Genomic DNA, 15,176 nt, shown 5'->3' with positions numbered 1-15,176 from the left:
GGGTTGGAGCTCCTCCCTTCCCATACTCCCACATCCACTGTCCTTTCAGGGAATTGCATGGTTTCTGGATCCAGGAGAGAAGTGAAGGTCTTGGATGGAGTTGGAACCCCAGTCCTTGGAGCCGAACTCAAGTGCTTAGATCTTGATTTGGTCCACGGAGTGTCCTGAAAGAAAAAAAGAGGCGTCTAGATACATGGACACAGAGCAAATCGGGGTGTAGAGATGGCAGTTAGAGAGTAGGAGTTAGGCCTTTGAGCTGGGCTGCAGAACTGCAGGCAGGCATCCTAGAGGAGATGGGGTTGATCCCATGATGGGGAGTGAACAGAGGATCAGTGGAGCTCAGCTCTCCTCCTGCTCTGGGCCTTTGCTCTCTTTCCAGAAATGCCAGTTGGGTCTGATAACAGATTTTACCTGTTGTAACTCCCCACTGCCACATCACATGCCTGTCAGGATCCTGCGCCAATCCCTTCTCATTTCCTTAAAGCTGACCCGCCCTAAGGCAGCTGGGCTGTGTTGCTATTGGCTGATGCCAAATGTGCAAAGCCAGGAGACCCTTAGCTTGCTCCTGAGGTCTGTGGGAACCAGAGTCCATTCAGCCTGCCCTGTTATGTTGGTGCCCAGAGCCACATGGAACAGAGCAGGGCTCTGGCCTCTCAGTCATGTGAAATACTCAGTCTCATGGATCAACCTGTCAACACCCATGTTCACCTGGGAAGTAATTACAGAAGCCAGACTTTCCACCTTCTGCATCCCACAATGACCTTCAGACCATACTCCCAGAGGGGGTTAGAGAATAGGAAATCTATCAGGGGCGGGGATGGGATACAGAGTGTGGGTGTTGGGAATTGTGTGCAGTTGGACCCCTCATTTCCTATGGTTTAGTCTATCTTTCCTTTCTATAAATAAAAAATTAACAAATATATATACTATGTCTCTTGAATGTATACCATAAGCAAAGTAAGTAGTCAGAGTTGGAAGCTGAGTTCTCATTTATGCACCACCCACTCTGAGTTGGGCTTTTTTCTTAGTTTGATGTAAATGATTCATAAGGTAGGTATTATGTCCTCGGTTCTGCATTTTCTTAACCAAAGTCTTAGCATCTGCCTTCTAACATGCTTTCTTTCACCTTTCTGTTGAGAAAGTAGAGATTCTCATGCCAGTTGTTGACATGGGTGCACAGTCTCCCTCCAGGTAAGAGGGTCTGCACACCACTGCCATCACTCACCCAAGTCCTGTGAAGTTTCTAGTGCTCTACTATGAAAGACAATGATGGTGCAGTGTGTTGGTATGTGACTTTGATCACATGGACACGTATACATACACTCATATGTATGTTTTAGATATAGACATAATGGGAGACAGTGAACGAGGCATAACTGTGAAAAATCTTCAGTGCAGTGTGAGGCAGACTCAAATCTGGGTGATGAACACAGCATTGCAGTCAGTGCACATGGACAAGTGACCTACTTGACCAGCCCTAGACTTTGTAAATTATCTCTATTTAATTATTTATTTATTTATTCATTTATTTATTGGCAGGAAGAGAACAAATGAAGCTATGGGTCGGAAGAACCTGTGAAGTTTACTTTAGATATGTCCTGCAGGCCCACAACTTTAAAATTTTTGGCCTTAGCATGATGGCTCACCACTGAGAAGATGGTGTCAACCTAGAGAACTGGGCTAGAAATATACAGATATACTGTCCAATATACATATATATCTATTACATACTAAAGTCTATTATTGTCTTATAACAATAGTTATTAGGGTAATCCATCAAGAAAGTGCAGAAAGAGGGTCAGGTGGTAGGTAGCAGAGAGAGTTAAGTGCAGATGACACAAACGCAAGCCCAGCATCAGGATTCCGGTCAAAGCCCCAGAACCCAACGACACGTGAGTTGATTCATGACTGGCAAAGCAAGTCTGCAGGTGTCTATCTTTCTCTCCCCCACTCTCTCTTGCCCTCCTCTCTTGATTTCTCTCTGTCCTGTTCAGCAACAATGACATAAATAACAACAATATTAATAACCAAAACTAACATCTTACAATAAGAGAAACAAATGGGAAAAATATCTCTTCTAGGAGCAGAGAATTCGTGGTGCAGCCACTGAGGCCCAGCAATAACATTAGAGCAAAAGAAAGAAAGAAAGAAAAAGACATAAAGAAAAATGAAAGAGATAAATAAAGAAAGAAAAAGAAAGAAAGAAAGAAAAAGAAAATGCAGAAAACTTAAGGTTAACTTAGCCCACTATAATATCAGGTGGTGGAAATGATAGGCTATTGTACCCCTGTTTTGTCATAATTTTGTTAATCAATATTAATTCTACCATAAAAATTTAAAAGTAAACAACAATATTTGGGTGTAGAAGTAACATTTTGGTTATACAAAAAGATATATGCTTTGGCATCAAAAGTTCCAGGTTCAGTCACCAAAACCACCATAAGCCAGAGCTGATCAGTGCTCTGCTTAAAATCCAAATTAGCAGCCAGGTGGTGGCACACCTGGTAATGGGCGCAAATGACAGTGTGCCGGGAGGCAGGTTCTTGCCCCTATCCCCACCGGCAGGGGAAGAGTTTCATGAGAGTTGAAGTAGGGGTCTGTCTTCCCCTCCCCTCTTAGCTTCTGTCTCTGTCCAGTAATAAGTAAATAAATAAACAAACAAATAAATACATAACCCATCAAAGTTCCACCAAGCCTCTTTAAGAAAATAGAACAAAAACTACATTCATTTACCTGGAACCAGAAAACACCTAGAATTGCCAAAACCATCTTGAGCAAAAGAAACAGAAAGGGAGGTATCACACTCCCAGATCTCAGACCATATTATTATGCCATCATCATCAAAACAACCAGGTACTGGAACAAAAATAGGAACACGGACCAGTGGAACAGAATTAAAGCCCATACCTAAACCCCCACACCTATGGACATCTAATCTTTGATAAGGGGGCCCAAAGGATTAAATGGAAGAAGGAGGCTCTCTTCAATAAACGGTGCTGGGAAAACTGGGTTATAACATGCAGAAGAATGAAATTGAACCACCTTATCTCACCTGAAACAAAAATCAACTCCAAATGGATCAAAGATCTGGATGTCAGACCATAAACTATCAAATATTTAGAGGAAAACATTGGTGAAACACTTTCCCACCTAAATCTGAAGGACATCTTTGATGAAACAATCCCAATTGCAAGGAAGACTAAAGCAGAAACAAACCAATGGGACTACATCAAATTGAAAAGCTTCTGCACAGCCAAAGAAACTATTACACAAACGAAGGGACCCCTCAGAATGGGAGAAGATCTTCACATGCCCAACATCAGACAAGAGACTAATCACCAAAATATACAGAGAACTCAGCAAACTTAGCACCTAAAAGCAAATGACCCCATCCCAAAATGGGCAGAGTATATGAACAAGACATTCACTTCAGAGGAGATTCAAAAGGCTAACAAACATATGAAAAACTGGTCCAGGTTGCTGATTGTGAGAGAGATGCAAATAAAGACAACATTGCGATGCCACCTCACTCCTGTGAAAATGGCATACATCTAAAAGGACAGCAGCAAAAATTGTTGGAGAGGCTGTGGGGACAGACTAACCTTTCTACTCTGCTGGTGGGAATGTAAACTGGTCCAGCCTCTCTGGACAGCAGTCTGGAGGACTCTTACAAGGCTAGACATAGTCCTTCCATATAACCCAGTAATTCCTCTCCTGGGGATGTACCCTAGGATGCCCAACCAAAAATATGTGTGTACATCTATGTTCATAGCAGCACAATTCATAATAGCTAAAACCTGGATGGAACCCAGGTGCCCAACAGCAGATGAGTGTCTGAGAAAGCTGTGGTACATATACACAATGGAATACTATACAGCTATTAAGAACAATGAGCCCACCTTATTTGACCCAACTTGGACATAGCTAGAAGGAATTATGTTAAGTCAGCTAAGTCAGAAAGATAAAGATGAGTATGGGATGTCCCCACTCATCAACAAAAGTTGAGAAAGAAGAACAGAAAGGGAAACTAAAAGCAGGATCTGATTAAATTGAGAGCAGGGCACCAATGTAAAAACATGTGGTGAAGGGGAGGGTGGCCATTGTGATTCCCGGCATGGGTGTGGATGGGAGGGTTGGGGTGGGTGGTGGGGATGGGACACAATCTTTTGGTGGTGGGAGTGGTGTTTATGTACAATCCTATTAAAGTGTAAACATTATATAATCCACTATCTAATTAATTAATATGAGAGGCGAAAAACTGATGATATGACTAGAACTTCTTAAAACAAGACTGAGTCTTTTAAATACATAGGCTGTCTTTGATATGTTCTCTCCCAAAATCCTAGACCAGGGAGTACAGAAGCAACCAACAGCACAGCTGTATACAAGATGCTGGGTACTATACCCCAACCGTATCACAGGGACTTTCCATGTTAACCCTATCACCAAATAATGTGATGATAACAATAACTATCCATTTTCTTCTTGAACCCTCAGACAACAGGAACCTCACATTTCCACTAGAGCCTATATTTCTCCAGTCCTGGAACTTTAGGGTGGGGCCCACTTTTCTACATGCTGCTCTTAATTCAAATCAAATAATATTGCATCAGTGGATCGCAACCTAATCAACACAACGAGTGCCACCCCAGCATGCTTCACTTCAGACTGTGATCAGAGACTTCAGGTGTGGAATGACAACCCTTCAGCTTCATCACTCAGGTGAGACCTTTTTTTCATAGTATTCTCTAATTCCATTCCAGGTGTTCCACTCCCCAAGAAAGTCCCCTAACCGAGATATAGTCCAGGTCCCCTGAGATAGAGCATAGGTTCACCTGTGCCCATAAACTAGGGAGCAAATATATACCTGAAAGCAGACGTACACAAGAGCATGCAGGGAATACCCCCAACACTTCGTCTGCACTATTGCAGTCTTTAGGTCCATGATTGTTCACCAATTTGTTTGGTTTTATGTTAACTCTCTTATCAGCCTCCGGGTTCGGAATGCTGACCAGACTTCCCTGGACAGATGACCCCATCAATGTGTACTGGAGTGCCAGTTCCTCAGAGCCCTACCCTACTAGGGAAGATAAAGACAGACTGGGAGTATGGATCGACCAGTCAATGCCCATGTTCAGCGGGGAAACAATTAGAGAAGCCAGACCTTCCACACTCTGCAACCCACAACGACCCTGGATCCATACTCCCAGAGAGATAGAGAATGGGAAGGCTATCAGGGGAGGCGGTGGGATCTGGAGATCGGGTTATAGGAATTGTGCAGAATTGTACCCCTCTCATTCTATGGTTTTGTTAATGTCGCCTTTCTTAAGTAAAAAAAAAAAAGAAACAACAATAAATAATACATAAATACATAAACATTTTGAAAAGCATAATGCCAAAAAGAAAACAGAACAACTTTTCTATCTTGGAAACATTGTGATGACAAAGTAGTTTTTGTAGTTTTTTGTGAAGCAAACAACTAAATAAGAATCTAAGGAAAGATGATTATTCTCAGAGGAAAGCAGATTTTTATTATAAATCATAGTCAATACATTCACCTACAATAGGTTAAAAGTAATCACTTTCTAATATATTAAAGAAGTAAAGAGTTCATCATGGGCAAACTCAGCATTAATTTTCAGAGACATTATAATAGTCAAGCAATTGCTTCTCCTTTGTTTCCTAATGAGTAAGCGTTTTCTCCAGTTCTTGGTCACATTTGTGGACAATGTTCTTTGCATTCTTTATGAAATCACATCAGTGACAGAAGAGCGCTTTTAAATTTCAATCTGGTAGCTACCATGACTCCCTCCCAACATCTCTGGGAACATGACCTCACCCATGTGTCCTTGACCCTCACATCTCCAGAGCTCTGGTCTAGTGTGGAAAGAGAGACAGGGCTGGGGCTATGGATCAAAGTGTCAATGCCCATGTTCATCAGAGAAGCAGTTACAGAATCCAGAATGCCTACCTTCGCTCCCCATCAACAGCCTTGATCCACACTCTCAGTGGAGGAGAAGTGACAGGATGAAGATAAGAGGGCTCCAACATCCAGCTCTGTCAGGCCCCAGAGAGAGAGAAGCGAAAGGAGTGGGACATGTGGAAGCAGTTATGATGCCATGAGTGGCCTAGAGGGGAAGGGAGGATTGAATCAGTAAAAGAAAGGGCCAGTATGTATACATGTGGACAGATAATTGTAGAGAAGATGGTTGGCCTCCACCAACAATGCAATAAACAAATATGAAATAAACAAACAAACCAAACTGTGGATGTGTTGCTCAAGCTACTGAAGTCACATGAGTCAGGACGGGCAGGCAAAGTAGCTCACTAGGACAGTGGGCCTGCTCACTAGGAGTGGGCACTGGCCGCTTCTAACAGCGAGGAAAGCACTGGGCTTTGTTATGTTTCTTCTGCCTCTTGCCTGAAAGAGGAATGGCCACTCCATAGCCCTTGACTCCCCCTCCAAACTCATGGTCCCCTTTCTGTCCTGTGTGCCCTCCCCCAGGTGTGCTCCTTCAAGAAACACCTGCTGAACCTCCAGGGCGGCCTGTGGAGCCTGGTCCAGGGGGGTGGGCTGTGCTTGCACTGGAGAGGCAATGGGATGAACGTTATGAAAATTGCCTCATAACATGCCATCAAGTCTGCTGTCCTAAAAGAGATGGAGGCACTTCCTGCTCCTTAAAGCCCTTCCTCAAACTGAGGACAGCACCTCTGTGCCACCCCTCATGGCCAGTGAGGTCACAATTCGTGTCTATGACCTTGAGACCCTGGGCCCATTATCTGTGGGCTGCTCCCCACATGATGGTTATTTGAGTTGTGCACTTGCTAGTGGTGCAGTTCAGCTGCACGGAGCTTCAGCAAGTATGAGCAACCAAGCTGACAAAGCACCTCAGCCCTGCTCTCCGCTTCGAGCCATAGTGAGGACATTCAAGGCTTTGGCCAGCAAGGCCACGATGCCCCCTCCAACAACCTCATTCTGGAAGCAGAGCTGGGCGAGAGTCTATGGTTCTGTGTTTGCACAGACAGTATCCTCTGCCACTGAGCATGGGCAGCACCACACCCAACAGGTGAGTTTAGGGGACCCTGGGTCTCACAGAGCTGAAACACACTTCAGAGGTACAGGAAATTCTGCCGTCCTCATGCCAGGCTGAGCTGGAACCCATGTTTCCCAGCAGGGGCTCTGGGAGGGGGTGAGGGGCTGAGAATGGCCAGGAGCTGGTGTCCACCCACAGGTGCTGGACACAGGGGAGCAGGTGATGGTCCCTGTGGAGGTCCTGGAAGCACAGAACCGGGGGGCACTCTGGCAGTTCCTGCTGTGTGGAGCCATGGCCGGGGCTGTGTCTCGCACGGGGACAGCACCGCTGGACAGGGCCAAGGTCTTCATGCAGGTGCGGCATGGAGGAGCTGGGGACACAGCCTGGGAGGCAGGGGTAGGGTAGAAATCAGGGGGCTTAGAGGGAGTTGGAAGTGGCCAAGGGGATCAGAGAGGAGTCAGGGTTGAGGAAAGAGTGGAGAAAGGGGCCCAGGGGCAGCTGGGAGGGGGCTCAGCTGGGAGCCAAGCAGATGCAGTCCTGAGATTCCAGGTGCATGCCTAACAGCATGGGATCATGCTTTCTCCCTCTGCATCATCTGAGGACATGCAACACAGCCATTGTTGAAAGGGGCTAGGTGGTGGCTAGCTTTGGGCCCTGGAGTGGCCTGGTACAGGGGCCAAGGCTCCTCATGCAGCCCTGTGTCCCCTCCCCCAGGTGTACTCCTCCAAGAAACACCTGCTGAACCTCCAGGGCGGCCTGCGGAGCCTGGTCCAGGAGGGTGGGCTGCGCTCACTCTGGAGGGGCAACGGCATAAATGTCATCAAAATCGCCCCAGAATATGCAGTGAAATTTTCTGTTTTTGAGAAGGTGTGGGGACCCTCTGCTCCCCCAGCCCCACCCTCCACACTCCCTCCTTGCCCTGCCCAGATTTCACACCCTTTCCTGGACCCACAGTTTCCCTGGGGTGGGGTGGAGGCAGGCCTCTCTCTGCCTCCCCTGGAGACACTGCTGGCACAGAGGTGGGGGCTGCCCAGTGTTTCTCTCCAGTGTGTATCCTTCCTGCCCCAGGTGAAGGACTCCCTTTGTGTGGAGCCCACGGCTCCCTCCATGGAGGAGCACCTTCTGGCCAGCTCCCTGGCTGTGGCCACCTCACAGTCGCTCATCAACCCCTTGGAGGTGAGCACTGGGGACCTGGCCACACATTCCTGCCCTCACACAGTTGCCTCCTCTGTAATCTGCTAGAACCCTGGCAACAGCCATGACAAATACAGTCCTTGAGAGCTAGGTGTGTGTGTCCCTGTGTGTGTGTGTGTGTGTGTGTGTGTGTATGTGTGTGACACTATCATGATCTGACAAATATTTTTATATCCATGAAAATTCCAAAGACTGAGAATCAGTAGGGACTGAAGCCCAGCAATGACTGATATGACAGCCCACTGTTGGGGTGTCCATTGGGGTTTTCCACAAACCTTTGCAGAGAAATTTGAGTAGACAGTAACCTAGACTCACAGTCACAGTGTCATTCAAACCAGCAGGTAGAGCTTGTCAAACCTACAGGTCTTCCGCCCATGTCTTCTGCTTCCCCTTCTCCTCCTGTTCTAGTCAGCCACAGAGAGGGGGAGAGAGACAGAGATGGAGATGCACTTAGGCCCATGCAGTGCCTGGGACCCAGCTGGGACCTCCTTCTGGAGACTCAGAAAACGCTGATTCTCTTTTCTTTCCTCATCCTGCCTCCCTTCTCACTCCCCTTGGTTCATACCTTCCTACCTTCCTTCTTTCCCTCCTTCCCTCTCTGCTTCACTTCTGCCTTCTCTCCCTTCCTTCCTCCATTTCATCATTCATTCATTTCTGTTTTTCTCTTTTGCAAGTATATCTCAGTTTTGAATTAGGTGGTGAGAGAGGAAGAACTTGAGTGTTTCTAGCTTGGATATCCAGCTTGACTGCCTGTTTCATCCCCTTTATGCTGACTCTCCCACCCTACTCAGTTGTTACTCTACTGCACAACCCTCCCTCATTAGCTTCGGGAGAGGATGCAAGGAGCCTCCCTTCTGCTCCCTGTCCAGGTGCTGAAGACCCGGCTCACCCTGGGATGGACCGGCCAGTACACAGGGTTTGGGGACTGTGCCCGCAAGATCTGGAGGCAGGAGGGACCCCACGCCTTCTACCGTGGCTACCTGCCCAACATGATTGGCATAGTACCCTATGCCATCACCGAGCTGGCGGTATACGAGGTAGGGATGGGTGCCTGCAGGTGTGGCCAGGGCTGCAGGAGGCTGGACCCTGACAACCTACTTCCTGCCTCTCTGCTCTCCTCTTGCAGCTGATCCAGCGTGTATGGAAGAAGCCGGGCAAGGACACAGAAGAGCCTGGGGGCCTGGTCAACCTAACGTCTTTCACCCTCTCCACCACCTGTGGGCAGATTGCTAGCTACCCCTTTACCCTCATTAGAACTAGGATGCAGGCCCAAGGTCAGTCTGGCCTCTGGTCAGGCACCAGTTGAACCCTCTCAGAACTAGCTCCTTTCCCAAAATTCCATTACTGAACATAGACCCAAGACACTCCTCTTGAACACAATTCCAGACCTTTCCTAGTTCAGACCTGGCTCCAACAGGAGCGTCCCTTGGTGCTCTAACATATCCCCATAGGGTGCCTGGATTGGAGCCTGGGCTCCTAGAAAGGCTGGTACCCTACCTAGTGAGCAATAACTCTGTTTCCAATCCCTGTCCCTCTTAATGGCTTCCATGTGGCTTGGAGCCTGCCCTCCCCACTCTCTCAGCCCAGCTTGCCCACCCTCAAGTCCTCTCTGGCTGAGTCCTGAGCTTGTGTCTCTGCAGAGAGCATCCAGGGCTCAGCCCCCAGCATGAGGGCCATCATAGGGAGCATCCTGGCACAGCAGGGTTGGAGGGGTTTCTACCGGGGGCTCAGCCCCAGTCTCCTGAAGGTGCTGCCTGCCGGCGGCCTCAGTTATATCACCTATGATGCTATGAAGACAGCCCTGGGCATCTAGGCAGGGAGGCTGGGTCACATGCCAGGGACACAGGCCAGGACTGTGCCTCACCCACCTCAGCACCTCCAGGAACACAACAAATAAATTGGTGAAAACACTTAGCATCCTGCTTTGTATGTTTTTAATGAGTATTTCAAAATGATCTCACGCTCTAGGAGGCACTAAAACACCAAAGTCCAGGTGGAGGGTAGTCACCCATGACATGGTGCCAATGCTAGAGGCCTGGGTGGGAACGTTAGGCCTTGACTTCCATATTGCCACCTCAAGAACACAGTGGTGCTCTCTCCTACACACTTTAAACAATCAAACTCACTTGAATTTAGCAACATAGCTTGTGACAGGTGGAGAGAAAGGGACGCTGTTACACTGCTGTTGGTAAATCAAAGTGGTCCAGCTGCTTTGGGAGCGATTATGGAGAGATCTTACACCAGGAATTTTAAAATTTCCATGTGAGCTAGAAAGACCTCACTTGATCATTCACCCCAAAAGAACTCCCACACACAGTTTTCCAAAGAGACTAATGTGCCCCCATGTTCAGAGCAGCCTGTTCTCCCAGGCCAGACTGTGGAGTGAGTCTGTGTCCCACCACAGATGAAGCTAGGGCCAATATATTCCACTGTTGCTACTCAGCAACCTGAAGAGATGATACTGTGTGCTTTGGGAGAAAATGAATAGAACTGGGTGTGACTGTGCTTAGCAGAATAGGCCAAGATATGAAGGACAACTATGGGATAGTGTTACTCATATATGGAGTCTAGAGAACTGATACACTTGAACTTGCAATCAGGGAACTGGGTGAAATTTAAAGCAAGCACACTGTGTGAGATTTGGGAAAACTTATGTTGATAATCTTTGGGAAGGGGTGAGAACACAGAACTTTGCTGGTGAGATTGCTTTGGAACCATACCCTCTACTTAGAACATCTTATTCTCTTATTCCAAAGCAAAACAAAACAAAAAAAAAAAAACAAAAAAAGAAAAAAGAAAGTAAGAAAAAAAAAAACAAATTCAGCACATGATGGTCACAGGTCCAGTCCCTGGCCGCACAATCAGTCCGAGCTGAGCCGTGCTCTGGTGAGTACAATATAAGACAAATTGGACTGGGAGGAGCACACTGTGAGCACATGTCGCCCTGCACAAGGACCTAGATTCAAGCCACTAGTCCCTTCTGTAGGGGGGAAGCTTCAGGAGCAGTGAGGCATGGTAGAGGTGTTTCCGTGTCCTCTGTCTGTCTATTATTTCTGTCTAACAAAAATAAAAAACAGTGTTAAAAACTGATAAATGTGACTAAAGGTCGGAGGCTCCAGAGTAAGCACTCACGTCAGCTTTGTGCCCACCGTGCTTATCCTTACCAGGGAGTCTCAGGGTGACCCACAGGTACCCAGGCTCCACTTGATCTAAAAGCCTGTCTCTGTTAGTATCCTTCAAAGGACCCAGGCCTGGGCTCTGGGCAGGAGGAGGACAGCTACCCAGTGGGGCATTTGCTTTCCCATGTGTGAAGCCCTGAACAACAATGCAGCAGCATGGAAGGCAGCAGGGGCGCAGTGCTATGGGGTGTCAAAGCCCCTTACTGGAGTTAACTGGAAGAAAACTGGAGTCCAGGAAACAGTTGAGTGGTGTCCTTTATACAGTGGGCCTCGAGCTCTGCCCCCACAATAGTCCTGGTTTCTTTTGTCTTTTTCCTGAGTATTTTGCAACTCTAGCTGTTGCTAGGTCATGAGTTTGAATCTGAATCCCTGGAGTCTCAGACATGGCATCACCAATGAGATGCCTCCTACCTCACAGTTCAATTTTTAAAAAATGGGGGACTTTGTGTCAAGTACTGTCTTTCAGTGTGTGTGTGTGTGTGTGTGTGTGTGTGTGTATGCATTTTCAAGAACTCTTTTGTCATAATTGGTATCTTAGGAATGATCTCCACTTCTCTGAGGATAGTAAAAGGATGGTTAGGTTATAGATGCATTATAAAGAATTGAGACACAAATATTACTTAAAAAAACAAAAGCTTTAAGAAAAGTGAAGAACTTATGATTTCCAGCTTAGTTATCCTGAGGGACAGGCACAGAATCGGGCATCTGATTTCAGAGTTAAAACTATGTCTCTGTAGTTATCTCATATTATAAACATTTGTTACAACATTAACACACTATACAAATAATCTTTGAAAGGACTTTATTTCATAAAATCATTCTTGTATTAGAGAAATCTTGAAATAAGAAAGTTCCCCAAATTTTCTCTCCATATACAAAGTGCTTCCTCTGCTATGAACATAGAATAGACATGCATTTTCACAAATGTGAGCCTTCTGAAGAGGTGTGTGTGTGTGTGTGTGTGTGTGTGTGTGTGTGTGTGTGTGTGTGATCACCATGAACTGACACAAGTCCACATATCCATAATGATCCCTGGAGAGGGACACAGTCACTAGAAAATGAAGCCCATCACTGACATGAGAGCTCACTCTTTAGGTTTCTGCACACTGGGTGGGTTTCCTCAAAAACTGTAGACAGTAAACTGTGTCACAATGACACTGTCACTTATGGAGAGAGCTATGCTTTGTCACACTCTAAAAGCCCTGCTCTGCTGTGCTCTGATCCCCCTTCTCCTGCCTCTCCTGACAGCCACTGAGAATCAAGGAGAGAAAAGCAAACACTCTGGTTCATGCAGTGCTGGGGAGGGCACTCAGGACCTCACACCTGCAAGTCCTGGCCTCCACCTCTGTGCCTCCCCTGCCCTCCTACAGCTGGGCAAGAGGATCCGCTGAGCTGCCTCCTCCCAGTCCTTGACCAGGTGCTGAAGACTTAGCTGATACTGAGCCTCACTGGGCAGTACTCAGAGCTGGGAAACTGTCCCCGGAAGATCTGGAAGAGTGAGCCGGCCTGGGCCTTCGACTTCAGGCGTCTGCCCATTGTGTTGGGCATTATGCCCTGTGCCCTCACAGAGCTGGCCATGCAGGGGACTCGAGGTCCCTGAAGCTGAGGACCTAGGCTGAAGGATGCTGGGCCCCTAAGACCACCTTCCTGGCTCAGCCACCTTCTCCCACAGCTGCTCATAACATCTGGGTGAAATCAGGCTTGGACATGAGGACCCACCTGGGCTAGTCAACCTCACGCCTGTGACCCAACAGGCCACCTCTGCTAGATACCAATTACTCTAGGATGCAAGGCCATTCAACCCCTGGCAGTCACCCCATGGGTTCCCCTGCACAATCTTCACTTTCCATAAGGACATCTCCAAACACAGCCCCCCTCCAGACACCCCAAAAATACATATCCAAACTCTTCACAATCAGCGAGAGCCACCAGTAGAGCTTCCCCTGATGAAATGCCATGCCACTGTTGACTGGCTGCACGCTGGTCCATATGGCAGAAAAGGTACACTGAGTGTTCAGCTGTAGCTCTGGCCGCAAAGCACCACAGTCTTCTTAAAGGCTTCCAAGATCCATTTCCTTGAAGGCTGCCCCCAGCCCTAACCACACCCTCTCCATCACCCCAACATTCCACACCCCACCCCCAGGCTGTGTCCTCTCATGCTGAATCCAGAGCTGCCTGTTGTGCAGACACCATTGCTTTTCTCTCCTTGCCTCTCAGTAGTTGTCAGGAGAGGCAGAACAATAGGGGATCAGAGAACAGGAGAGGAGGACTTCTAGGACTTCTATGTGACAAAGCCTAGCTGTGTACATAAGTGACAGTGTCATTGTGACACAGCTTACTGTCTACAGCATTTGAGGAAACCCACCAGGTGTGCAGAAACCCAAATTGTGAGCTCTCATGTCCGTGATGGGCTTCAGTTTCTAGTGACTGTGTCATTCCAGGGATCATCATGAACACGTGGTTTCTATGTCAGTTCAAGATGATAACACACACACAACTCAGAAGGGTCACACTTGTGACAATGCAAATAGATGTTCATAAAATAGGAAACACTTGTATATGGAGAAAAATATTTGGATGTTCCCTCTGTTCAGGTTTTCTGTATCACTCCAGCTACTGCGTGATATAAAGTCTCTTTCAAAAATTCACTGTTGAAACTTATTTTATTAGTGGTTTCAGGCAGTGACACACTGAGTTAAGTGCGCACATTACAGTGCCCATCTTCAGGGGGACAGCTGTAGATGGTTAGTAAAGTATGACTGGAGGTGTGTCTCTGTCTCTTTCCCTCTCTGTCTCCCCTCTCTCCTCAATATCCATGTAAAGCCCATAATGCATGAATAAATAATAAATTGTAAAAGATAATTTTATAGTAATGGTTTGAACATCATTTAATCACCAGGATATTGCTCAGCACTGCACTCCACAATTCTGTGCCACCACACAGGATAAGCAGCAGAATTTTTCACAACTTTGAGGAGAGTGACTGTGATTATTGGTTTTCTTTTTCTCAAGTGCACAGATTGCACATAGGAACTAAATCTTCCTTTAGCTTTCATGTCGTAACATAATTTGTACCTACAAGAGTGCCTGAAAATACACACACACACACACACACACACACACACACACACACACACACACACAAAAGAAGAGAACTACTTCACTCTTATACAACTCCCACATTTATTTTTTAAACTGTACAGCCATGGGTTAGAAGGCAACTCAGTGGTTATTAATTAAATGACATTTATGTCTTGAGATTATAGGACTTCAGGCTCAAACCCAGGAGTTCCAAAAAGCCAGAGCTGTAATGTGCGCCAGTAAAAAGGAAAAAGAAACATTAAACTCGTCAGTCTAGACTCAAGGCCTCTTGATATAGAACATCACTGAACTATCTCAGGAACCCCATGTTATTAGGAGGAGGAAAGTAGGGGATTGGACAGAGATCCACAGCACTGCTCCACCATCAAGGGAGCTCCCCTGGTGCCTTCCATGCTGGTCCCTCTTAGTCCACAGCTTCCCACAAGACAAACAAATGCTCCAGTGCATGAGCTGCTCCCCACCTCCCAAGCTCATTCTTAGAAGAGTAACAGAAGAACCGATTTAGAAGCAGGGGAGATTGGAGCCTGGGGGTCATCTTGCATCTCTACTGGGCAGGTGATAGGGCAATATTATGGTGAAGAATCACAGAGATTCAGTTAGCCTCAGGAGAAAGAGCATGAGTGAAGAAGCAATGCAAGCATAAAAGGAGAAGCTTTCACAGGCACCT

General features: G+C 46.9%; 1 protein-coding gene across 1 annotated transcript; it reads left to right on the top strand.

Annotated features, from left to right (window-relative positions):
• The first annotated feature begins 6,918 nt into the window (after window positions 1-6,918).
• Window positions 6,919-9,541, top strand: LOC103110624 (mitochondrial carrier protein SCaMC-3L-like). Its single transcript, XM_060198539.1, has 5 exons — window positions 6,919-7,067; window positions 7,233-7,388; window positions 7,749-8,210; window positions 9,098-9,265; window positions 9,355-9,541. The coding sequence occupies exons 1-5, from the start codon at window positions 6,954-6,956 to the stop codon at window positions 9,532-9,534; spliced, it is 1,080 nt and encodes a 359-aa protein (XP_060054522.1). The 5' UTR covers window positions 6,919-6,953; the 3' UTR covers window positions 9,535-9,541.
• Window positions 9,542-15,176: the final 5,635 nt, after the last annotated feature.

This window comes from Erinaceus europaeus, chromosome 9 (assembly GCF_950295315.1).
Source record: "Erinaceus europaeus chromosome 9, mEriEur2.1, whole genome shotgun sequence".
NCBI lineage: Eukaryota > Metazoa > Chordata > Mammalia > Eulipotyphla > Erinaceidae > Erinaceus > Erinaceus europaeus.
Note: the sequence above shows the minus strand (reverse complement) of the source record. Positions and strands in the feature narration are given on the sequence as shown.

Coding starts and splice junctions, on each gene's coding strand:
- LOC103110624 (XM_060198539.1), top strand. CDS start 6,954: ATGCCCCCTCCAACAACCTCATTCTGGAAGCAGAGCTGGGCGAGAGTC. Junction 7,389..7,748: donor GGGCCAAGGTCTTCATGCAG/GTGCGGCATGGA, acceptor CCCCTCCCCCAG/GTGTACTCCTCCAAGAAACA. Junction 9,266..9,354: donor CCGAGCTGGCGGTATACGAG/GTAGGGATGGGT, acceptor CTCCTCTTGCAG/CTGATCCAGCGTGTATGGAA.